The sequence below is a fragment of the Gavia stellata genome, chromosome 20 (genome assembly GCF_030936135.1).
Source record: "Gavia stellata isolate bGavSte3 chromosome 20, bGavSte3.hap2, whole genome shotgun sequence".
Classification (NCBI taxonomy): domain Eukaryota; kingdom Metazoa; phylum Chordata; class Aves; order Gaviiformes; family Gaviidae; genus Gavia; species Gavia stellata.
Window position 1 is genome coordinate 14,141,771 of NC_082613.1, and position 27,521 is coordinate 14,169,291.

The 27,521-nt window shown below is 38.9% G+C and overlaps 1 protein-coding gene across 1 annotated transcript in view; it reads right to left on the minus strand.

Annotated features, from left to right (window-relative positions):
• PTPRT (protein tyrosine phosphatase receptor type T) overlaps positions 1-27,521 on the minus strand; it is a 460,489-nt gene that overhangs the window by 262,821 nt on the left and 170,147 nt on the right. The window contains exons 3-6 of the mRNA XM_059827326.1: positions 18,442-18,713; positions 12,410-12,491; positions 9,083-9,198; positions 6,682-6,856 (exon numbers count right to left, since the gene is read on the minus strand). Of these exons, the coding sequence (XP_059683309.1) occupies positions 6,682-6,856; positions 9,083-9,198; positions 12,410-12,491; positions 18,442-18,713 (645 nt within the window). The remainder of the gene's footprint in view (positions 1-6,681; positions 6,857-9,082; positions 9,199-12,409; positions 12,492-18,441; positions 18,714-27,521) is intronic.

Sequence of the window (27,521 nt, forward strand, 5' to 3'; positions counted from 1 at the left end):
TGTTTTGCCAGCATCCCCGCTTCCAGCAGCTGCACTGTTTGTCGGGAGCTTTCTCTAAAGCTAAGTTAATAGGTGGGTATGGTTTATTGGAATACACACCAATAAATAGCATTCTATCTCCACTAATTTTTGGATCATATCTTTTATCTGAAGACCAACGTTTAATATAAATTATTGAAGCATTTTTAACATTTTAGGATTGACAATGCTTTGACAAGACAGCTTATTTAGACTTTTATGCCCATTTTCTCCTTTATATTGTCTGATGGGATAAAGCACCTCAGAACTGCAGATGAGAGAAACAAGGCTTATCACCTTTTCTATAGAGGTCTACTCTACAAGATCAATTCACGGAAAAGTCAAGGAAAGCAGAGAGAGTCTAGAGAAAGGAGAAAGTCTACCACCCAGTGATGCTTTCCCTTTCATTATTTTTTTTCTTTGGAGATTCCCTCTGTTCCCTTTGAATGGCGGTAAGAAGGAACATGACATAGAGCAAGTACGAAAGACAGTTACTAACCAAAGCAGCAAGAAAGCTCCTTTCTCCCCCACAGGGAATCTTGCAGTTACTCAGTTCAAGTAACAGCAATTAAAGATAAATAAAAAACCAGAGTCTTTTACCAAGTTAATCACACCTTCATGTTAGGAAAAGCTATTTCTTAGAGTCTTGAGAGAGAGAAGAAAATAACCCTGAGATACCTTCCCACTACTGCTAGCCATTAGAGCTTTCTCTAAGACCAGTGAGGAATCCTTCCCCCATGACTTCCAGTCAGCAGACTCGCACTGTCTGCTCACCACGCCACAGCAACAACAACTGGTACCCCAGATGCAGCAGGGAGGCTGGAGACAATTCCACAAACAAGGAAGGAAGAAACAGCTTTCCGTAACACTGTTCGTCCTTGGAAAATTGAAGGATATTTACTCGAGTCCCTTCTGCTTCAGAAGGATTGTTCTTTAATCTTTCCCCATTTATTATTGCATTGTATTTAGTCAAGAACTTTATACATCATCAATAACATCATACTTAGAAATCTATACATTAAAAACAAGTCCAAGCAAATTCATCCTCTGCCTACCTCTCTACCAGTCTCAAGTAAAATCAGTCAGAACAAAACCAGAACTCTTGGACTTCCTTTTGCCTCAGGAAGAAAAACAAACAAAAAAACCTAAACAAACAAAACCCCACAAATGATGCACACCATTAATCTTTCAAGAAATTCCTGAAACTCAATTCAGTGGTGTGATAGGAAAGACATTATAATTTCCCAAGTGGCTACAATCAAGATAAAGTTTAAGACAGCATTCCCTGCTTGTTCTACACAGAAACAGAAGGGCTACTGAAGAAAGAGATATAAAAGTGGGGAAAAAATATTGATTGAATTGTCAATACACCATTAGTTTACAAACTTTCCTTGTACCCCAGCTGTAGCTTTGTATTCTTCCTGGATATGCTTATTCTAATTTATACCTTGTTGACTAATGTAAACATGAGAAACAAGGAATGCACATGCCGGAACATGACTGCAAGTCTGCGTGGCACTCGGTGCAGTTCTGAAAATTGGATCCTGTATATAAAGTACACATTAATCAGTTCTCAAGAAACGGCTTCATTTCCCAGTTCTATTTTGGAGGTTAAACAGAAGGAGAAGGAAACGTCTCCTTTTGAAAGAACACGTATCGTTCATGCTAACTGCCGATTTCTGTGAAACAATGGCTTTGTCTTCATATCTCCCCCATCCACACCCACCTAACGATTAAAACCGAGTTAAAGCAACTGCTATTGGACTACACCGAACTAGACGGTTAAACAGAGCAACGACAAGTAATTACCAGCCAGATGCGAACACCAAGGAAGGGAGTATTACATTCCCTACACCACTGTGACTGCACAGAAACAAAGGAACAGAAGTGGCTTTTTCGGACACCCTACAACCATGAAGCCATTCTCCCTTGTTCAGTAATTTCAAAGCCAACATAACCTTCATAAATGGTTCGCATGCACACACACAAAACCCATGCTGTGCTGGCGTAGTGTTCAAAAGAGCAACATCATTACATGCTTTATCAAATCTATACTTAACTTCTCATGATACAGTACATGTAAATTCTGCAGACTGAATCTATTTGTGTAAACTGGAAAAAATAGAGAAAGAGATAGCACGCAGCCTGAGGGGACCCCTCATTATCACAGCTTTACTGATACTGTTGGTAGCACCAGCAAGAGACTTTCTCCTGTTCACAAGGTGATAACTTCAAGGACCTTAATTAATGTGCATTACTCAGGCAGATGAATTCAAATCTACCCAGCAACTTCTGAGATCTGGATGAGTCTGATAAGTAGCTGGAAGGAACGAATATTCCTATCTGAACTTATTAATGCATACTAGAAAAAACACTTTAACAGTAAAATCTGAAACGCATATACACCACAGCTGAGCTTATCTCCTAAATGGTTCCAAGGGAGGGAGCGGACTCTGTCTTCTAGCCACCCTGATGGCAAACGAGGACAGTTGCAGTACAGTGCCTTCTTTTCATATCAACACCCCCAATCTCCTGAGTGAAGCATGGGGAATTGAGTACCACCACAGGAACAGGAGTTATATCATCCCACGATGGCAAGGATATTACGTTACTTTTAAAAAGTGCATTTGGCATTACTACCTTGGGGTATAGAACTATCCATGCATCAGGAATGAAAACAAATTAAAAAAAAACAACAAACCCAAACCAAACAAAATCTTTGAAGAATCTTTTTCATAGCCACCACCTCTCTCAGTAATTGCTTTATATGAATTGAAAGATGTTGGAGTTCGCGAGCATCCTAAACAACTACGTTGAAGGCAATTCTATTTTTATCCCAGGAACAAGCTCTACTCTAGAGTACACGTGTAACACCATATTACATACTTTTATACACTGCACTTATTTTATTCAAGGAAACCTCCGGAGGGCCTGATGCAACCTTTCCAGGGCCAGCTCCAGCCCAAGATCAGGCTCAGCTGTAGAACAGAGATATTTTTATTTCTTACTACTTTTAAGCTTCAGAAAGCTCCTTCTCCTTATAGGACTTCCTGCTGTTTAATAATCAGCTGAAACCATTCTGGACACAGCTCTAATAATAAATACTGAGATAGTCAAAATACCTGTAGAGGTTTTCCTTGATGAGTCTGCCTTGTAATTGTGAATCTGGAATTAGCACAGTATATTTAATACTGGAGAAGTTTAAATATATAGATTTATTTAAATGTCTAATTATTTAGCATGCTCTTCACACCTGAGTAGCTCAACTCTTGATAACTTGATGGGTTTTTTGTTGTAGTTTTTTGTTTGGTGTTTGTGTATGTGCTTTTTTTTGTTTTTTTTTTTAAATTCCAGTGTCTACTTATGAGGAAAAGACTCAGATCACTAGAGCAGTTTCCACTGTGTACTTGGCAAGATAATAAACAGACGGTGCAATTACAGTGACGAGTATCATACTAGAAAAGACCTAGAGAAAAAATAGTAAGCACCTCTGAAAAAGAAACCACCTCTCCCTCTGGTGTCACTGAAGGCATCAACTTCTCACGTCTAAAAACCTTAAAAAAAAAAAAAGAGTGACTGATAAAGGATGAGCTGTCCCAAATATCATAAGGATGACAGAAAGCCACTCAGTTAAGAGACAGACTGTTTTTCATCCATGTTGACTAACTGAGTACTTTGAAAACCAAGTAAGAAAAAAATTGAGGAGAACTAGAACATACCCTTGGAGGTCTGTAGAGGGGCTTTGTTGAGTACTCCTACCCCTGTAGTAGCAGAACAGACCCTAAGAAAATGCCATGAGCCTTAAAAGAATTTGCATCAGGTAGAAACAAAATAATTTTGAGAGACTTCCTGGAGAGTGAAAATCTCAGAAACATTGGCTCATGAAAAATAGGTTATAGATGCTGTAATATTCCCTCTTTATCAGTTCTCCAAGGATTACCACCATGTATCAAGTAATTAATTTAGGCATCCAGAATATCTGAAAGGGATCAGGAAAAAAATCCAAAACAATGGCAAACAGACTTCCATACCCACACACAGAGAGTTTAAAATTCACAACCTCACATAATACGACAGGTGTCCTGGATAGACACTAGCATTAATACATACCTTAAATTATAAGATTCCAGCCAATTTCCACAGTATTTTAAACCCTCTTTACGAAGCAAAACCTACATTTAGTTCAGAGTAAGTAAAAGCTGCATGCCAGTTACTCATAAGGGAAAATTACAGACAAGAAGCATTCCATTCGTATGCAATCAGTATAGCAAGACGTAGGATCTCTGGGTTTTTTTTGAAAACAGCCCTGTACAAAATTGTATTAAATTACTATATGTGCAACAGTGACAGATAAGAAATAGAGAAGAGCTATTTCTACCGGAGCACCAAAGGATGGTAAGGTGTACAGATAGAAACGATAGGTTTCTCTGGCTTGACTATTATGATTCCAGAGCGCAAAGAGAAGAATAAATGTATTGTCATTTATACAAGCCTTGCAACAGTCAGAAGACAGAAAGGTATTAGCATAGACAGCAAACAGCCCCACAGCAAAGCATTTTCACAGTACTACAAAGGTATCTCCTGCCACTAAATATACTGTAAGAATTTGTAACTAATAAAGTATGATCTTTTCTATAAGATTTCCACTAATTACTTTACAATAATACACTGTTCTTAGTAAAGATCCCCACATAGACAAGTAAGGGGAGGACTTGGGGCAGGGGGGTGGCAGAAGGTGGTGCCTGTTTAATTTCACTGATCATTTCATTTGCTGAAATAGGTATCTGTTGTGCCAATTTAGGGTGTAGAAATACGTGTATTTCAAAGCAAAATCTCTCTTTCTCTATGTACCAAATATTATCATTCAATATTGAGAAATGTAAATTACTCTTTCCTTTCTCAATACTACAATAAAACATCTTATGCATAGGGAAGCAAACAGATCTTTACATTAAAAAGATACACAGATATAGTTTTAAACCTTAACCTTTGTTGAAGAAATCCCCTATGATTTTATGTTCAACCAATCAAGAGAAAGCATCACATGAGAAGCAGACTATTAACTTGGATTTAGTGGGTTTAGGGGCAGGACTATCTATTGAGCAAAACTTCAATTACAGACTAATTTAACGTATACCCAAGTACATTAATGCAATTCAATAAACATCACTTCAGAATTAAACAATTCCAATTTGCTTTCATTTCAGCCTGTGTGCATGCATTACAAATTTGCTATTATCCACACTAAAATTAGCCAGACTGTTTAGAAGCACTCATCCATGCAATCCCAGTGTGTCACTGTGCTGCATCAAACCAACCTCAAATGAACTACTTCACCTTACCTGCTTACTAAACAGGAGCAAGGAGCAGAGGCGTGTACCTTCCCATAAAAATATTACTCTCCTAAAATTTCTTCTAGCTAGGTGTCTGCCCGAGTAATCCAGCAATGAATCTATCAACGTCTCTCCTGGTGGACATCCAACTATTCCTGTTTATAACTTACTCTTCTATTTTTTCCCTTCTTATATTGTTGAACATGCAAGTGTCAGGCACCTACTCAACTTTGCATATTCTGACATTTGGTTGCTCTGGAAGATTGCCTTCCCTCTCTTTAGCTATGATACAATATGAGATACGCTACTCCTGGCAACTCAATTCCATTTTAATCATGAATTAATTCCTCCGGATTTGAACAAGATGCAAAATCACCAAGTGGGAATTAAAAGCACCTGGCATCCAATAAGAGCTTTCTCTTCATGATCCGTGTAGTCTGAATATCTGCACCACACACCACTCTGTATTTAAGGCATTGTAAAGGCATCAGTATACTGATCATCAAATGACAGAGTAAGTTGGCAGAAAGTACTACAGTGGACAAAACAGATCTTGTTTCTACAGCAGCCCTCCATTTTCGCAGAGAAGCAAAACATTTAGATCAATAAAATTACACCCAGCAAGTAGACCCATACTCTTCCCATTTGACATCACTCCACGCCAAACACAGAAAGTCTCAGGAGCAACTTAGCCACCTTCTGATCTCTCCACCTAAGAGGCAGTGAGCGTCCCTGGGGTACAGCTCAGGGTAAGAAAAAAAAAAAAGGCAGCAGAGTAAATAGCACGTTACTGCATGTCTCATGGAGGCAAGATTAAGACACATCTTGCATGTGTCAGGCACAGTATCAGCTCTTGAATTACAGTAAATAACTGGGCTAAAACCCTAGCATCCTTCAAGAACTACTGATTTTCTACTGTGTACTTCAGGACATCAGCAGAATCAATCCCGTCATTTACTCCCAGCAGCCTTGAGCAGACTTCTGAGATCCATCACAAGATTAATGATGACTGCTAAAATACTGCAAAGGAAGGCAGGTGAAGCTGACTGACAGACAAACCGCTTAGCTGACTGCATTAGAAGTATCCTTAGCTACTACGCATTACTACAAAAGCTTATGATACAAAGCTTATGCTTTGTATGCAGACAAAGTTTCAAATATTTGTTTTAAGAAAATGATTGAAATTCATGTCACTTTTACCCTTTCTTCCTACTTACATTTAATATGAATGAAAGAAGAAGGTCCAACAGGATGTTAACTTTTATACATAGATGCCATCTGTGAGGAAATACTCATCTTGCATAAACCTGCTGCTTTAAGGGCAACCTACCTTTCACTATTAATTCTGCATAATTCGAAACTCCAGATCCACCATCTGAACGAATGACACATCGGTACTTGCTGATACTGCGTTGAGAGGTGTCAGCTACACTGACGGTGGCAGAAAAACGTCTATGGTTCACCACTCGAGTGACCATTAATGCTGTGTCCCTTCCATTCCACTGCTGTAAAGGCAGACAAAAATAACCTGAGTTATGAAGACACACAGATTATGCATCCATATGTCATTCATTCTTTGTTATGCTTAACATCATTCAGACCTTCACGTTCACATCACTAGGTTAGATTTTATACAAGCACAGTTTTTCAAGAAAAGACTGCTAGCCACACCCCTCAAAAATTTACCAGGTTGTATGAGCTAGGGCTTAAATATTCTTAAACATACATTTAACTTTTCATGTCTATTTAATTTTTGAAACCTATTTGGGCATTTGATGTGTTATATGTATTGAGAAGGCTGGAGAGTGACAGTTCAGACTATGCAGTTGTACACAGTGTATTTAGAGGCCTGGCTAGGATATGAAAATACTACAAATGAATGGACTTTGTACACCTGGGAAAATGCTACAAGTGAACAAATTTTCTGAATTTGGCATTTTCAGATGTAAAACTTTGATTCTGGACCAATTTATATAAATTGGTTGGATGAGCAGACATCCTTCCATGTCCAACATTCCTCAGTAAACCTCTCTACCAATGCCAGACTACATTTTCCCAAGTGGAAAAGGGACAGATGAAGAATTAGCTAGAAATAGAAGTTCTCCACAGCATAAACACCTGAACTTGCTCAGTTGGTCTACTTCATTAGGAGTTTCAAAGGAAAACACACCATTCTTTTGCCGATTTCCAGTAATCAAGTTTTTGGGGGTGTTTCCAGGGCTATTTTTATTAAATATTTCAATTTTAGGGAATGGAAAAAAGGATTCCAGTAGCAACAGTAACGATTTCCTCCCAAACCCCTGCTTCTCACAGGGAAAAGTTCATACTGCTTCAGGTCAGAAGTGTTTTTCCACACATCTAGTCATTAACTGTGGAAAGATTTCGCTGAAAGAACTCAAAAAAGATAAAAGAATAAGCCAAAAATATATCTCAGTGGATGCTAAAAGTACACCACAGGTTAATAAATTTCAGATAAAAATGTAATTTTTAGGAGAACAGCTGTGATGAGAGTACAATTAAAGTGACTGTCAAGTCATTTTCACATGCTGCTGACTGCACTTCACACCAAGTCAAGCCTTTTTCCCAGTACTAACTTCCATTTTTGTGATTAGGTAAACTGATTCCTCCCCTAGTATTTCAACTAGATTTGAAATTGTTATTTTTAAAGTTTATTAAAATGTCTGAAGTCAATAAAAAAGTTTGAGAAAATCTGTTATTTGACTACAAATGCCATAGCAACCATGACGAAGGCCTGCCTCAGATGTTACAAATATGGGGTGGTCAGGCCCTCAGTCACATCAGTCCAAGCTGAGAATAAAAACTGTTGACCGTCTTAAGCATTCTGAAAGTTTGTGTTGGCCCTATATACATGCACATATCCTCTCGACTTGTTTGGGACACTGGGTGATTAATGGCACAGAAGTTTAGAAGAAGCAAAGAGCTCAACTATTTTAAAAGCTTCTAGAAGAGTTCTATGTGTAGGGCGTGGTGATGTTGGGACTCCACGTATCCGAGCACTTCAAAGGGCAGAAGAAATAATTTTATTCTTCAGTGGGAAACATGCATTCTACACCTTCAGTTTGATACTCTAGAACCAAAAATGAGTTCTTAAGGTTGTTACTACACCCACCTGACTAGCATGACCCTGTCTTTCAAGACCAACCAGTAGGTGAAAATACAGACATTAAAAGAGGAAATGTTTTGGTCTTTTAATGAGTGACTAAAAGGAATAATCTGCTATCAATGCAGCCAAGGAAAACTGGGGGGGGAAGAAACACAGTGGGTACAAACTGGTTTTGCCTGTTTTCACCATCCAGGTAGTAACCTCAGACCTTAGAGCAGATTTCCTTCCGAACATATTGTTACTGAGTCAGGGCGGAGGACATTTTTAGAGGGCGAGAGGAAAGAAGATTGCATAGTTCAGCAGAAATGAAGAATTATTCCACTTGTTCTGTCTCTTCCGCTTTATGACTGAGCGCTTGCAGGTGCACGGGCATTTGTTTGAAACCAAAATTTTGCTGTCACTGGCCATTTTTTCCATTTTCTGCATCACCATTCTGTACTTTGCCACCTTAAACTCTCACCTAGAAACAATGTAAGGCAGTTCTCAAAGGATCTTGATGAAAAGATTTTGTCCTACTACCCAGTCTTTCTCTATCTACTTATTTTATTAAAAAAGTAAAAAAACCAAAACCAACCAACCAACCACAAAAAAAAGCGCATTACTTCACCTGGAGCCAGAGTTTGTCATGCTGCGACCACTTCCCCCCAGCAATGCACTGGAATGTCGCGTTCTGTCCCACATTAACCTCCACGTTCTGAAGTCGTAGGAAATGAGGTGCTTTTCCTAACAAAAGACACAAAGTATTGCAAGGGTAGAGCAAGGCGGTAATTGACTGTGGTACACCAACACAGATATAAGCACTCAGCAAAGCATTAGGGCCTATCCTTGACAAAGTGATTTTGCAAAATAAAGCTGTCCTTCAGTATTTAACTATTCACTGCAGTGAGGTGGATGATCGATCTGACAGAGGATAGCCTAAGGGATCATACAGAGCTCTGGCACATCTGAAAAAACAGATCAAATCACAACACAAGTTCATGGTCATCAGCACAAATGCTTACTGCTTGCTATAAAGAATAATTGAGTAATTTCTTTTCTTCAGAAAACTGTGTTTCTAAAAAGGTCAAAAAAAAAATCAAATGCTTCTGCGCTTGTCAAGCATGACTGACCCAAACCAAATTTTCACAAGGGTCTTTTTTTTCCTTTTTGTTTTATTGACTATCAAATGCATCCTAGACCTTTAGAATAATAATGTGTCATTAATATCAAATCAGATATTAAATGAAATTTTCATAACTGACAGTATTGTATCACTGTATTAGTTTAAGGTCACCGATATCAGTGTTTGCTAATACTAAATTTAGTATTAATTCAATATTAAACCACTGATATTAAAATGCAGACATCGCATTTATTCACAAAGGAACTAGATCAGAGGATTATCTTTTTGACTAAATACCAGACTCATTTACCTCTGTAAGTTAACTCACAAGAACATAATAACTCACAGTAGTGAATCTGACACTTTTAAATGAACATAGTTCTTGCTGGCCTTCAGAAGAAAGTTTGTGCACCATTTGAAAACTTATAGTAGGACACACTGAACAGCCTTATAAGACTCTAAAAGTCAGAGTTTTTCAATTTCATCTTTACATCTTCTAGTACGATTAGACACTGATGAAATACATAATTTCAGAGGACATAACGACCCATCTTTCTCTACTGGTATCAAACAGCTTCAAAAGGAGGTGGGCATCTCGGTCTGTGCGTGAAGCCTGACATGTAAGTATTTGTCTACTATAGACATATGAACAGAGAACGCATGCCTATACACTGTGCCAAATGTTTTTATCTAGCTTCTGTATCCCATTCACCGCACGCTCAGTTTGCAGACAGCTCCTGGAAGGTAGTGACTCCGTACCATCGTGCTTTCTGGGGATCAGTAATTTGCGTCAAAGTTCACTGGAAAACTACCTCTGGGTGACAATCAGAATGTGCTACAAAATATTTGCAGGCTAACACTAGTAATTTCTGCCTGCAGTCTAAGATGGGCAGACACAAGCCAGCTCCAAATATGAAACTGCGTAGCCTGGGTGAGTGCAGTCACACCAATCCCAAACTCAGGTTAGTCCTCAGGTGAGCCCAGCTTCCGGAGCCTAGGCCTGTCCTAGGATAGCAAGTGCTCATCAACACACAGCCAACAAGCTTTTACCATAATGAAAATTCACACTCCAGTGCATTGTTTCACAGGACAAAAACAGGCCAAAAAAAAAGGCAACACCATGAAGATGTTTATTTTTCTCCGTTACTGTGTCATTAAGGGCATTTCCCTCCCTTTTTCTGATACTTGGGATTGCCTGCTATACTGTCATCTATGACGGTAAAGCAGAAATGAAGAAATAACACCAATCATTTCAGTAACCTCCAGGGTCATCAGGAGCTTCATGGTCCCTGTGTTTTGAGTTATAACAATTGTAAAACGTATACGAGGGGCAAAGCCTGTACAAATCCACGGAACACACCCTGGTGACATCTACCCTGTTGGCTGTCATTGCTGAACAACACAAGCAACACTGGGAATCAGGCAGGAGAAGCATTTACAAAGACTGAAGACAACTTGCAGCTTGTAATGACTTCTGTATGCTGCAGGTTGCAAACTGATTCAACATGAAGTAGTTAACTGTTTGAGTCATTTCAGTTTTGAGTCACCAAGAATGCACTTAATTTTGAAGAGGGACCTGCATACGCTTGGAGAAATGCATTTAAAATCAGTTTAAATACTTGATTAAGCAGGGGTGTAACACAGCATCCTGTCTCTTTTCTTTAAATCCCATAATTTTCTTGTCTAGGCTTTGCCCCACAGTTTGTTCAGTGGGCTGTTTCCCAGAAAAGGGATCAGTCATCACCCAACATGCTGTGGAACGCACGCAGACCATTTGGGGGACTTGCTTGGATGCTACCAGTTATCAGCAACATCTGGTTAATACAGATTGTAAGTATTTCTTAATGAAGTAAATGCACCCAAAGGCCTGAGCAATGAGCACATGGTAAATACAAATATAATTTAGTTAAACAGCAATTAACCATACTGCAGTTATCAGAAATGTCCTGTTAAACTTGAGCAGAACCATGTCTGTCACATTGAATGGCAGCTATTCTTTGAAATTCTGTATTGCAAGAAAACCAGTTGATTTCACCCCATCGATTTCATCCATCATTTTTTTTGTAAGCAGCTGTCACTGACTTACTAAAACTATGAACTAGTGAGAGGGGCTGTTAAAAAATAAAATCTTTAGAAGAAACTGTATACTAGATATAAAATATAGACACACAAAGTCCTCAAGCCACACTGTAGATGCATAGAGAAACCAAACAAGTTCAGACTCAAAGATTGAGGCTCAAGGTTTCTTTAAATAGGGAAAACAAAAAATCTAAGCTTACTGTTATTACTGTGATAGAAGAAAGACCGCACTAATATTTTTGAACAGCGTAATGAACCTGCATTAGTTTCTACTCCTGTGCAAGTGTATTGACTGAATGAGGTTTATTTTTAATATCTTTACCGGGGTGCTGAGCAGGTTTAACATTTGTTGAGAGACACACACCTTTGGGATATGTCCTTTACCAAGGAAATACTGAAACAATTTGTTTGTTTCTTAAGTTAACTACACAGGACATTATCAGAAGCTTTTTAGATTGTTTTCTACAGCAATCGGATTCAGAAATAATAAAACAATCAGTTTTATGTTCTCACAACAAGAGAGGAAGACAGATTTCCACAGATGTCCTGGCGCTAGCTATAGACTGAGAGCAGTTTTGCCTTTTGTACAACTTGCAAAGTCATGTAATTCTACAAGGCTGATTATCTTTAGGTGTCTCAGAGGGATACAAGATGACATTTTAGTGCTGACCAAATTAGGTAAATCATTCCTTTAGACTGAAAAGCCTGGTATATAACACAGTGATAACGGTTAGAAAAACAAAGAGTGCTCACTGCATGGATGGGCGAGAACTCTGACTTCATCCACAGCTATGTACCCTGGATGTCCTTTCAAAGAGACAGATTCAAATATCACCTGAAATACAAAATAAGAAAAAGTTTTCTTAAAAAGAATAGCTACACTAGTCATTTGGCCAGTCACCCCACTCTGCTCTTATTCCAATATCTGAGTCATTCAAGGCATTTCATCATTAATAATGAAGGGATACCAAGGCAATTCAGTACGTACATGCATACCAAAGACTGAAAACCTGTTTGATGTGGAAAACAAAAAGTTAGAGCAACGTTCATTAGGATTAAAGACAACTATGTGCTTCTTTCATTTGGAAGAGCAAAAAATACCCTGTGTACATACACACCTATATTCACTTTAAGCACCAGTCCAAGAACATTAAGCGGATAATCATCTGACATCTTGTTCTCAGTATGCCTCGGGAAGGTGGAGAATGCTGTACATGAGATAAAATTCTCTTATTGAATCAATAAACCTGCATGGATTCTTCTGGAGAAAAACCTTGATTTGGCATGCATGTCATTGAAGCATTAGAAAGCGAATTATGAGCAACAGATGACCCTGGATTCTAGTTACTGGACTGTAATAAGATTCTCCCAGATACAATAAAGTTGTTCATGCCTTTCCCTGGATTGAACTAGCACGGTCTGAGAATGAATATTCTTAAAAACCACATGTAGTATTTCTCTACATTAAAGGCATGCTAACTAGCACTTTCTATTTTATTTATGTATCCTGATAATGAAAGTGTTCCACTAATTTGGGTCTGAATAGACAGATAGTCAATTACAGATGAACAAAAATCTCATTCTTCCCTCTGGCTTTGTGTTTTTACCTGGAAAACTGCCCTGATTTGAAGTGTCCTGTTACTAAAAATATACAGGCTATCTGAAAATCGACAGTGCGGAATAAAGAAAACCTAAAAAAAAAAATGATCAAGAGATCGTTAAAACTAAGTTAACTACTGCCAAATAAGCTAACTAAAAATTCAGGAGAAAATAGTATTAAATACTGCGCAGTTCGCCCAACAACTAAAGGATAGTAGGACATGAGTTGTAGGCTGTGACCTCATGGCAGTCTACAACTTCCTCAAGCGGGGCAGCAGAGTGGGAGGTGCTCATCTCCTCTCTCTGGTGCCCAGCAACAGAACACAAGGGAACAGAATGAAGATGTGTCAGGGGAAGTTCAGGTTGGACATAGGAAAAGGTTCGTCACTAAGAGGGTGGTCGATCCCTGGAACAGGCTCCCCAGGGTCACGGCACCAAGACTATCAGAGTTCACAGAGCGTCTGTGGATGACGCTCTTTGTCATATGGTTTAGTTCTAGGTAGTCCTGCGAGGAGCAGGGAGTTGGACTTGATGATCCTTATGGGTCCCTTCCAACTTGAGATATTCTATGAGGAACAAGAAATTTAGAAATGTTTAACTGCAATACAAAAAAGAAAAATGCAGACTGATTACTTAATATCTTGGTAATGCTACCTCTCAAGTTAGTGATTCTCTTCCGAAAGGAATGAGGTGCTATCCTTTACTTTTTTTTTTTAAAAAAAAGATGTAATGGATGCTGTCCCCTGCATTTGAAAGGGATGTCCCCAGTTTCATCCCCTCTTACTAAAGTAATGTTCACACTGTACTAAATTGCTCATTTTTGCATGGGTATACAACAATATTTTCAAGGACAGACTTAATTAACATGTTCAGCTGGCACAGTTATTACCATTAGAGCAGTATTCCAATGCAGCTACTTGTTTTGCAGGAGAAAGTATTTCAGCAATTTGTAACCTCTAAAATACATTACTAGAACACAAAGTTAACTACTTAAAGCCAGTTTTCAACACTTATTTTCATTCTAAATAAAAGCTGGTATTCCCAGTCTGTCACTGTTTAGCCTCTTCTTCATCTCCTTCTCTCCATCAGAAGATGTAATACAGTAAAAGATTCAACTGCCCAAACGCTGATCACTGCATGCCCTGGCTATGAAATTAGACCAATATGTCCCTTACTAAACGTACAGAATTGCTGTTAATCATTTTGCTTTGCATTTGGGCTTCCAGAACGTAGTTTCTACCCATATTTCCATGACTGCAGATCTGCTCCCCCAATTCAAAACCCATCCAAATGTGAGATCTTCTGAAATACATCCATTAGAAAAAAAACATGATATAAACAAGTAGAACACAAAAATTAACAGGCAAAGATATAAACTAAGAAAATCTCAAGTGCTAACCATATGTAGAAACAAAGTTCTGCTGCAGAGGAGGGTGGACAAAAAACTAGGCTGTCCAAGGAACCCTAGGAGGAAGCAAGTCTTAGGAAGATAAAATAATCCAAAAACCATCAACAAGTGGTTTGTGTTATCAAGGTTCTTGATAGGCTTTTTATGGACTGCATAAAATAAGAGTATAAAGCAAGTCCTTAGTATGGAAATTATAATTTATTTTAGAAATTAAATGTCATTCATGATAAAAATTATACTTACTGGGAAGGTCACGTAAGCAACTACTGCGACTCCCTTCAGAATTAAAGTGCAACATTACAGCTACAAAACCTTATTTTAGTTTTGCATTTGTGAGAAGCTATAAGCCACAATGAACTAATACTCAATTTCCTGCAAGCCAAGAACTTGGAAAGAGAAGTTCTCCAAGGCTTTGGCATTAGCGTGTAGCAAAAGTAAGCACTGATACATAGAGAATTGTCTTCTGTTAATTACCGACATGTACAGTCTTTAATACAGCACAATATAACTTAATCTGGTAGTAATAACCAAGTCAGCTCCTAAAAAACCCATGCACGCTGGTGCAGAATCCACAGAGAAGAGTGGAGGATTCCTTTCAATTCACACAATATTGTTTTGACAGAATATTTTATTATCTGTTCCGCTTTACACTCAGATATTCTTGTTATTTCCCAGTTCAAACTTCCACATTGTTGGCTTTTTCTGTATTTTGCAGCACTCAGCCCTATCAAAGCGAGGAGCACAGTAGCACCCAGGTTTTCCTGAAAACAGGGAATTGAGAGCCAACATGAGGAAAATGAAGGAACCCATGCATATGGGCCTCAAATTTCACACTGAATCTCTCTAATGTCCTTTTAACTTCAGTTGGAAATGTAGTATAATGGTTGAGACATAGGCATTTAACAATGCTTTACATTCAAGGAACTTCTCAGAAATTAATGCAGATGACAAAATGCAAAGATTTACTCTTAAAAAACATTCTTAAACGCTCCTGAGAACTGAAAATACTAAGTCATTTCATTTTCCTTACCAATAAACAATCCTAGAATTCACTGCTGCTATACACCAACAATGTCTGTGTTAGCAATGTAGCCTGGCTCATCTGTTGTGGTACAACAGCTTTCTTCAGGCATGGATCAATAACGTTCCTTGCTATACATCAAAAAAACTCTTCCTGGCAGACTCTAGTGCTGCCCTTGGTGCATTCTGGGACTAAGTTCATCCTTATGGCAAGCAGTAATTCAAGATTACATGTATTAGCTTTCTCCACAAACTATTACAGCTTTTTCTCGCTACACTAGAAACATCTGCAGGCTGGGAATCCAAGTACGAGTAACTCTAGGGTAGACAATATAAATCTCCACCATCCCTATGTTTATATCTCAGCAGAGTGCTTTAGGATCCAGATGACTCATATGACCCTTGCATAGATCTGCCAGACCTAAAACATGACCTCTGGCAATCGGCTTGGTGACTAGTTTTCCAGTAGTCACATCTCCAAAGCTCAAAGTATTTGTCGAAGCCTCAGACCCAGGGCAGATAGTTTCACATTTTTTGCCTGACTGAATTTTCGATGCACGCTGCAATTCAGGATGGTTTGGCTTCTGTGCATTAAGAGAATAATCCACATTTTGCCTGACACAGATTTCATTTATTTAGGAAAAATGTTATTTTTTCCTGTGTTACCTGGTGCTTTTGAAATACAGAACATGCTTTCAGGCCTCTTGCATACAAAGAGTTCTCCAAACATGCAATTTTGATTTAAAGCTGACAAATAACACTCCAATGGCACATCTGAGATGGTGAGTGTGAAATGAGACACTCCCTAGGCAACAGTACACCCAAGCTTTTGTCATCCTGCCACCTCCAGACTCCTTTAGCCAGAAGTGTTACTTACTTGAGGCTGCCAAATAACAATAATTTTGTCTAAGTCCTTCATTGTGTTTTCCTCTTCACTTTTGCAAGCTTAAAATTTTGTTGGTGTTTTTTTTTTTAAAAATCTTGATTAAATGTAGAGGACTGCAGCCCATCAACAGAAGATGGCTTATAAAATCAGGGACTGATGATAGATCAGTCTATTAGATCCCCCATAATAGTGGGACAGATCTCAAATTTTAAAAGCCACACTAAGGAATAAGAATACAAATATAAGCAGAAGGAAACCCCTGTTCATCAAAAACTAAAAAAGAAAACCCTTGCGTTTTCTAGGAAGGAACTGCTCTTAGGCAGTTATTGCTGCCTTCCAATCTGTTCATTTTTGTGCTGCAGTGAAAAATTCTTGTTTGATTTAAAGGATTTTTTTTTCACAGGAAAAGCAAACTTGACCTGCAAAAGGACTTGCAAAAGAAGTAAGGCAGGCTCAGGAAGTCTACTCTTGGTATATCTAAGAGTAGGATCTTTCTTAGTGTGAGGTCAGACTGTCTTTTCCAGGTTTTTCAAGCACTGATTATCAGGGTGAAAGAGGATTTCTGTTATCTCTGTGGAGCACCTACTATGAAGCAAATTCTGGTTCATGACCAGGTTCATGTTAATATGAATGGAGTATAAGCACTTTCATAAGAATTCAGAAAAAGTGACAAGTTGTGCACAGCCCTTAAAACACCGCTGTCCATGCATTTACATCTCTTTATCCCTTCCTCTCACGCTGCACAGTGTGCTCTATGTATTCTGCTGCTATCCCCAACTTTTTCAGAGGCAGAACATTAAAGCATTCTACTTCAGCTCAGATTTTATAGACCTCCTACCCAGTTATTAGAAGCAAAAAAAAAAAAAAAGAAAAAGCAGGCTTTTCTACCTGCTGTTTTCTATCCACAGACTATTTGCTGCCTTTTCATAGTTTATTGTATCATAACTCCTATCTCACTCATGTCTTTTATTAGTATCATATGTATATCAGCTTTTCCTGCAAAGTTTAGAGTGCAATTACCTCCCAGGCTTTTTTTTTTTGTCTTGAGTATAAAACAAGACAAAACCATGCCTTCAACACCTAACAAGAAGTATGTGGGTCCATTGTGTGCAGTCTTATCTAACTAAAACAGAAACAGTGACTGCAAAGTTGCCACATAAAGTTTTAAGCGGACCACTAACAAGTAGCTGTAAAAGTAATATAATCAAAAAACAACTGACCCATAACATTCCTCAACTTTGTGCTTGCTTTAAAAAAAAAAGTCCTAACAGAACAAGTAAAGCTATGCTACAAGCAGTGCTAAAAAGAAGAGGAATAGAGGATCTGGCGAAGAGTATACTCATGTTAATAACATGGTACGAGATTTTAGTAGTAGCTGATGTACGTACACCCCTCATACGGGTACAGGAAAAGTCCAGATGCAAAGCTGAGTGAACAAATGTTCCTTCTTATGGAACCAAGCAAAGGCCAAAAATAGTTCAGGCAAATTTATGCAGAGATACAGTTACACATCTAGGCACCCAGTTTACATAGTGCCATGGGAAGTCCCAATACAAGTCTGTTTATGTGCCGATTTTATGATAAACAAGTGGGTCTTAACTTGCCAATAATCGGACTCCCAGCAGTCTATCCAGCACTCTGTGAGCTGACAACAGCTGAAGGAAAAGGGTGACGTGGAAAGAAATATGTCAAGATGCCTATAACCCTCCTGCTGAAAAACTGCTGTATGTAAACTCATTCTGATAGGAAAAATTTGGGGCGGGGAAGGGGGATGGAATTTGATTTTCAGAATACCTATTGCTAACAATAGCCTAGCTCATACCTAGCCAAATGTTCAAAAAAAAAAGAGAGAAAAATATTACAAACTCATACCTGATAAAAATGTGGCCAAAAGGTACTGATGGCAAGTTCTGCTTTCACCCATCCTTCTGTAACAACCCCCGAGACGTTCCATATGGGATTGCCCTGTGGCCCTCCGTTCACCTTCACGTAGACATTCAGAGAGCCCGGACTGGAACGGTCTCTGCTGGACAAGTAATAGTGGAAGTCGATGCAATGCGTGTCATTTTCCTTCAGCGTAGGCAAGAGCAAGTGAGCTTTCTGCCCAGATGCCCGCCCAGAGCTGTTCACCATCATGAAGGAGCCTACAGAGGAAAGCAAAAGGAGAAGAAAGAGTGGTTTTGCCTGGCTTTTTCAGTCCCATGAGAAAAGTCTGTGATTCTCTCAGAAGCCAGAAAACAAAACATTCACCTGAAGAACTCAAACTAGCTATTTTTATGCTCGTTGTTAGGTAACAGAAAGAAAGGAGATTAAAATTGCAAGGTATATACACAAATAGATTCAGGGCCAACTAGAACCACTTTAATTAGAGAACTTCAAAATAAAAATACTATTTTGTTTTTATTATTTTATAACCTTGTGATAAAACAGTCACTCTAAACAAAAGCATATTCACACTTCAAGCAGCATCGAGGCTCTCCTACCGCATACAGTCCCCCAAAGGCACATTCAATACAAAAACCACAACAATGGACCAAATTCTCAGCTGATGTTTGCCTACATGGCTCCTACCCACTTCGTACCAATCTATACCTGTGAACCCTGCATCTTGGCACCATAAACTTTTGAAGGTTGTAATGTCTTAAGAAAACCCAATTTTCAGAGCTCAGATGAATTAGGCTTGTTAGCATAACAGCAACATCTCGACTAGAAACAATGCAACAAGGACAATTATTCTTCCAGGAGGAGAAGGCCAGGCTGAATTAGGGAGAGAAATATATATTAAGGCAATTTATGAGTTTGTTAACCTGGAAGCTTGCATCATATTAACCATGGCACTTGATGTTGAACTCACATTTGGATTCATCAAGCAGTTATTTTACCGCACATTGTGTCTCAACTCATCTCTTCGCCGATGCATCAAGGTGACAAATGTTAGCAATAAGGAAAAACATTATGAGAGTTATTTGATTCAATTCTGTTTAAAGGGTCTCCTTTATGTGTGTGCAGACACACTCAGAAAAAGCTGCAGAAAATACTAAGATTCTGGGGGGGAAAAAATCTGTGTGTCAGCAGCCAGGCATGATAATTTTTAATCAAATGCAGCCCTCTTGACACTTTCGGTTCTGATGCTGCTGCCAAGGCATGCTACAAATGTATTTCTCCACTGGCCTCTCGCAGTTCACAGAAGATTGAGTTTGAAAAGCCATGCCTCACTTCTAACCTATTGACTTTCCCTTTTCCATGCCACAGCAGTGTGACACTCAGATGAGCCAGATAAACATTTTGATCAATTCTGTGCAGCTGAACAGCCGTATATTCTAAATTTATATCAACGGATACCAGAAACTTTCTCCCACAAAAATGTTTTTTTCCCTGTGTTTATATGATATATATGCATTTTGTAAAGGATTGAAAAGCACGGATGCACAAGGAAGTCAATCTTTCAAAAAAAAAAAAAAAATACCACCAAACCACACAATCTAGAGACCTTGGAAAATTCAAGCACAATGCAAGCACAGCTGGGGAAGAGGCTGTATTAAGAAGTATGAAAAGTTATAGGCAAGATGCTCTCTGGCAATCCTTTTATTTTGATATGCTGATAATAAAAATGGCCCCAAATCAAGAAATTCCAGATTCACAGCAAAAACGTCAAGAAACATAAGAGCTGAATCCAAACTTTCCTGTTTCTCTCTAATAATCAAAGTCCATACGATGGGATCCTGACAAATGTTCACTCTTGATCTAATTCTGCTCCCAGTCAACTACAAAATCCCCTTCTTCAGTGAGTACTGTGTACATACTATTCTTAAAAATCCACTCAAATAAGCTAAAGTTTTGAGAAACTGAGATTTGGATTCTGTTTCTATGACCTAGGATAATTTATTATCAGAAAGCAGAATTGCCAACAGGCTTGAAGAGGCAGCACAGCCTGATGGTTAAGGCAGCAGGCTGGAAACCCGACAGCCTGGTTTCCAAGACTTACTCCGACACACAATTCCATGATCTGTCAGTACATGTAGTCTGCCTTATCTTCCCTTACAAATAAAGCAAGAACAGTCATAAGAATCACTCTTCTACTGAGAATCTGGGAGGAAAGCCATTGTAAAACTGCTGAGTAACAGTAGTATAGTACAGAGGAGTAGAGCAGCTGCTGTGAAATGCAGTGCCTGCAGCATTTCAATGCCATTTTGAGAAACACTACAAGTCGCAATGAAGACAAGTTCTGCATTTGCCAGACCTCATACTTGAGGATGATGGCACAGTCAATTAAAACACTCAGTAAAGAAAAGCGGAGCTCCTGTGCGTCCGCAAGTCTTTTGACCAAGTGCCTGCCACACTGGGTAGGAACCCAGGAAAACTCATTTTTGCACCATTATTGATTGGATCAGAGGGCACATCATTTCACTTCTGGGCATCTTTCTCAACCTTTTTTTATTTTACTTGGATAATACATGGATTGCTACCCTAAAGAACTACTCTGAAGCTGTACTGTGTCTAATACAATACAGTCTTGAACTGCACTGGGGTAGGCAAGTGTTTCAATGACAAAAGTGAAATAATCCCTAACTTCTACAGATTTATGTATAAAAATAACAAGCTTTCCTCTGGGAGAAAAAACATCAGCTTTTTATAAAAAGTTCAACGCAATAATTACAACTTTATTTTTTGCCACCCACAAAAAAATGAATCACAAGCTATTTGTGGTATGACAATGGCCTTTTGTGCAACTGCTGACAATTCTAGAGAGAGTATGGAGCCTGCATCTAGTGACTGACAACATGAGCAAGTAAAATATCCATCCAATAAAAGCACTTAACAAAATAATTAGTCTTAGTTACTAAAAGAATAACCTTACAAACAATTGTCATACGCAAATTACTCATAGCTTCTTATTTATAGGTTATGATTTTTTAATACAGTATGCCTAGAGATACAGTAGAAAATATTATAAAATGTGTCTCCAGTAAAGTCCTGATAAGAGATATTATTTTATATGACAGCAGAAAAGATGAAAAATTTCCACTTATAGTGCCATCTCTGTCAGAGAAAAGTACTCACACCTTGTTTAAATCAGTCTGCCATCTACTAACTATACCACATTCCTTATTTCTGCAGAGACTTAGTGTGGCAACTTCCACAACAAACCCTTCCCCTGGTTAGTCAAGGCATCGTGCACAACATCTCAAGCCTGGCCATCGCAGGGGGTGTAAACTTACAGTTTTGTCAAGACTATAATTGACATCGGATACAATAATACACCGATTCGTAATCAATCGCAGCAACAATACGCAGCTGTGAATAAATTACACCCTGTATTCTATAAACCAGCCCCCAAGTATACCCATCTGTACACATTTTCTTTTCGCAGCATGAACTTGAATGGGTATCCTGTCCCCTGTCCTCTAGGGCCTTCAAAAGGTTGCTCTGCATGCTCCAAGAGCAACAGCGGAGATCCACTGTCCTACTATCAATCTCCACGCCCAGAGAAGCTTGTTTGGGCAGGATACATCACTTAAGAGGAGGTGAGAGATCGTGAAAATTGCTCCCACCAGAAGAAAAAAAAAAATTCAAACCAGCCTTTTAAGGACAAATGTGATTTTTCCTTAATATCCTTGATAAAATTTGACATGCTGTGATTCAAAGTCTGACAGCCTTCTTTAGACCACACACAGAATTGAAGCTGATGGGACTTATTCTCAATTTATAGGCCTATATGTGCAAATAAAAGACATACAGTCTGGTTTGGCACCAACAAACCACTTGTCATATTTTCCACTCATATAAAGAACTAGGGAATGAATTAACATGTCACAAATGGAACTTATTGATCACTGGATGACTGAAAGGCACTTAAATATCTCCAGGCAAGAATCTGAATAAAACAAAAGGTATCTTGGAGAAACTCTTATTTAGACCACTGCATATCCAATGTTGAAAAATAATAATAGTAGAAAAAAATTAAATCATTTAGCCTCGTTGCTTTATTTACCTCCATCCAGAAAGTTCAAATCTCAAATTCAACACTGAACTGGAAAAATGAGTTTGGGGAGCAAAAAAATTACCTATGCTGTGTAGAAGTTCTTTTTTATATTTATTGGACACAGAAGTACATGTTCATTAAAGCAGATTGAATATCAGGTCAATTAAATTTAGTGCTCTTGGATCAACAGGTTAATTAGTATCTTGCTAGCTTTGTCCTGAATAACCAAAAATGAACGTGTTACGTTCAGATCAGTCAGGAGCAAGGAGGACGCGAAGACGGTAAATAAATTCTTTTTTAAAAATCCGTTCAAGTAACAGGAACATAAAACGACACTCTCTCATAGTTATTAAACATACCACTGAAAATTGGGGAATTAAACCATGAAGTGCTCTCTAGCTGGCCATAAATTTCAATTTTTCCCCTGCTTGGTGCATAATGATGCCTTGATAAGCGTCCTATTATTGATGCATCTGCAACATATATCCTCTTTTTGGAGCTGAAATGCTACTCTGTAGCAGATGGTGGCTATTGTGTTTACACATCAGCACTTTATGATTGCATTTTCTCACGTCTGCAGTAAAAAGAAAGCCGTAATTGAGTTTTTAATGGCTTTGCACATTGTTCATTAAGATTACATGAGTGTGTTCTGACAAATGACAGCTGAAGAAACAAGCCACTGAGAACCCCTCGTGATCACCAGACAGACCTCAGCTGATGCCGTTTCACTATTGGCTTTGAAGAACTGTGCTGTTTAAAAGCAAAATTATAACAACCATTAAAGACCAAATGTAAACTTGAGAAGAAAGCTGTCAAAATGCTCATCTGCAAAACAAGACTTCTAAAACTCTGAAAACCAGAATCATGTACAGAATGTTCTTTTAAAGAGCAAACTCCTTCCCAAAATGAAGCAATGGGTTTTCCAGCAGGTCCATCAGGTGCACGAGCATGTTTTGGACACAGTTTTGCTTATTTCCAAAGAACAACTCTATCTCCAAGAAAGTAAGTCTGACATCTGTCCTTATTAAGGTAGAAGAAAGCAACACGGAATAAGCCCTGTTGGAAGGGCCTCAGGCCAAGCTCCTGCCCAAAGCAGGGTCAGCTGTGAGGCCAGGTCAGGTTTCTCAGAGCTTTTACCTACTGAGTCTTACAAACCTCCCAGGAGGACTGCCCATCCCCTCTGGGAAACCTGCTCCATTGCCTGACTGCCGTCATAGCTTTTCCTTATATTCAGTCCAAAACCTCTCGTTTCAACTTATACCCTTTGTCTCTCATTCTTCAGACACTTGCTGTGGTAAAGATCCTAACTTGGTATTCCTGATAACCTCCTCGTAGGTACTTGAGGGCCACTGCTAGGTCCCCCCAAAGCCTTCCCTGCCCCAGGCTGAACAATCCCTGGTAACTCCTCAGCCTCTTCTGACAGGGCAAGTGCTCCAGCCATACAGACTTGGTGGCCTTCGTTGAACTTGCTCCAGTTCATCAGTCTCCCTGATATTACGACACACAAAATTGGGCACAGTATGCTCAATGCAATGCAATGAGTGGCAAGGAAAGGGGGACCACTTCCATTTGCCTGCTGGCTATGACCCCGTCAAAACAACCCAGGATGCCATTAGCCTCCTTTGCTTCCAGAGGATGCCACTGGCTCATGTTCAGCTTGCCATCTGCCAAGATCCTCAGGTCCTATTCAGCGGAACCGTTCCCCAGCTGTCTTCCCATGTACTGCTGTATCAGCCCATATCAAACTTCAAAATAGTCCTATCGACCCATTCCTCCAGCCTGTGTCCATACCTCTAAGTGGTGGCCTTACCCCCAATTGTATCAACTGTTCCCTCCAGTCTGATGCCATCTGCAAACAAGAGCTACCATCAACAGCTGCCAGCCAACAGAGCTAACATCAAGCAGCTTTGACCCATCTAACTGCCACCACCCATCCAAACCATAAGACCCTAAACTGGAAATGTGCCAAGCTCTGTCCTCCGTCTGATATCAGCAGCTATACAGGACTTACTCTTTGCAGTTCAACTACAGTACTGATAACTTTATATTTAAACAAAAATATGGGGGAAATTAAGCTGTTCTAATTGGATACAAACCCAAAATATTCTAAGGATTGTTATTAGAATAGTAAACCACAGTGTTTACCCCAGTCATTTTAACCTATGTAAGTGAATAAGTATACATCTTCGTAATTTTAAATTACACATGAGAAGAAAAGTCAGCTATTATGAACCTCCATACACAAGAAAAAACTGCCACACGGTCAGTGTGGACGGATACCAAAACAAAGGACAGTTCACAGTCAAGGAGAACAAAGTTATTTAGAACAACATTAATTACATTCGCAGCTTTACAGGTATGATTTCTCACCGTATTTTCACCATCCTTTCAAGGTTACTATAGTATGTTACAGATCCTACGGGGACACCTCTGGTAACCTGCCCTACCGAGAGTTTACTGCTGGTCTTTGCCTCTTATCTGTTCACCTTTTGAGCACCTTGTCTCTTCTACTGCAGCCTCACTTCTTTTAAGGAACAGTCCTCCCAAACATCTTTTGGAAATCCATTGCGTTGTTTTTGAAAGTCATTTTAACACCAAAATCCAATTTACTTGCATGTTTGTTGTTTGGGGTTTTTTTAACGTCAAAGTATTCCAATAGATTTGTGAGGTGTGACTTTCCTTTGCAAGAGTGCTTTGACTCCTTCCCAGTATTTCATTCCCAGTGGACTTGCATTAGGGTCAGAACCAGTTCACTATCTCATATACTGACCTGGAAGTCCTTTATCACAGGTATTTTTACAGGACAGATCAAACAAGAGGCACCTATGCCAGCCAGCTAAGCAAGCTCATGCCTTTCCTAGTAAGGTTTCCACGTACCATGTTTTTGCATATCTTTTGGTAAAGAACATATTTATAATACTGTCAAGTCAATCGGAATGCCATAGAACAGATATTGAAAAGCATCTACACTAAGTATGAAAAAATATGTTTAAGGACAAAACAAGAGAAAAGTCTATCTACCTCAACACTTGGTTTTCAGCAGTGACAAAGTGGCCACTTTAAGCAGAACATAACAGGGTACTGTGAAGTAGAATTTACCATTTCAAGCTTCTGAGAGTCAGCTCTACCAAGATTTTTGAAGTCAAAAGCTGCATCTACCCCTTTCATTGATTAGCCACAGACTGATCTTCCTCCCGTAATTTTTGTTAAGTCAGTCCAGAATAAAACTCTGTCAAGAAGCTCTGTAGCTTAAGTATACATTGTGCTGGGCAAAGTAAATAAATATTTCCATGCACTTGCTTTAAGCTACTGGCACTTAGTTTGTAGTTTTTATTTTATGAAAAGTTATCTACCTACCTGCTTCACACTTCCCACATTTTTATATCCCCACTCTTCATACTTAGGTATAACAACTGAACAAGGCACAGAAATCTCTTCCCCCGATTGATGTACTACAGACAGCAGCGTTTGTACAAACCCAAAATTAAACACGGTGTATCTCATAGCTGCTATCCCCTTTTCAAGTATTAGGACAAAATCAGACCCATGGGTTTTATTTCTCAAAAGTGAATCATATTGAATTAATCTACTAGTGAAATAAAAAGAGTCTGATTCACAGATGAATATGAATCTAAACTGCAAGATGAGTTCAGTATAATTCATGAAGACCATCCATTCACTTCGGAAATTGTCAGATAATAGGAAAGTAATTTTTAAAGAGACAGTCTACTATTTGTGACAAGCTTTTCTGGAAATTAATGTCAGGAAAAGAATTACGTTGTTGGGACTTTTTTGTAAGAAAAATCTTCTCTGGGAACAAGACTAATCTCATATTACTTCTGTGACCACAAATATTTGCTGTAATTATTTAAAGAAAGTGAAGATTGTGGCACAAACGCTTTACCAATCTTCCCTGAAAGACTAGGTGTGTGGCAAAAGCGGGTCTGGTTTGCACATTTCCAAATGTCCTTGGGAGGGGAGAAGTTTGCAACTCTTTTGCTTTATATAAAACCAAATAATTAAAGGACGATACTCAGAACTAGGGAACCACCTTTCCCGCAGTTTCATAATTGCAAATTGCAGACTTTTTCATTGATTCCACTGATTGAGCCATAAATGACTGCTGGCATTTTCAGTGGCATCCAGACACTGTTACCAGTAAATTACAGGTGTTATCAAACTACACTCCTTTTACAAATCTTTTCCAAGGCCTGAACAATGGTGACCCACAGACACTGAAAGAGGCTAACAACCCAGCGATGGCCTCCAGCCAAATGACAGCTTCCCTTTATTCACTCCTGAAGTAAATGCTGAAGCAAGCAACATCTATCTACTGCAGGGGCTTTACCATCCAAAACTGGAAATGTTAAACAACACCCACAGAAGAAACAAGATGAAAATATATCATGGATTACAAAGCAAAAAAAATACATGTTAGTGGTTTGCCTCTTTACGTGCTGGTGGATCACACTCTTCAACTACCAAATCCAGATGGGAAGAGATCAAATGACTGACAAAGCCAACAAGGGCCTAATTAACAGAAGGCTTTAAGGTGGATAACGGGATTTCTGCAAGAAGCCGTGAAACAAGGGACTTGGGGATTAAATGTTTTGTCAAAAGTTTCAGAACCCCGGTTCTCTTAACAGCAGAGAGATGGTCTGATTAAGAGATGGGATTCAGAGCCCAGAAGCTTTGTGGTCCAGTCTGGGTTATAGCTGTCCCAACAACATGTATTGCGATCCACCCAAAATTTGTTTGCCCATTTTTGTTACTTCTATATGCTGCTTTTTTCACTTCATGCATAAGGACGGACCCTATTTGTTAAAGGGATGCTCTTTTAACCTTACAAGAATATTTAAATCATCAAGTGAAAATAGCTCCTTCCCTGTTCTATTGTTAAAAGCATTCTTCTTATAATGTAACATATATGGACAGCACTTGGTCACATACTTCTGTGGCATGTACCAAG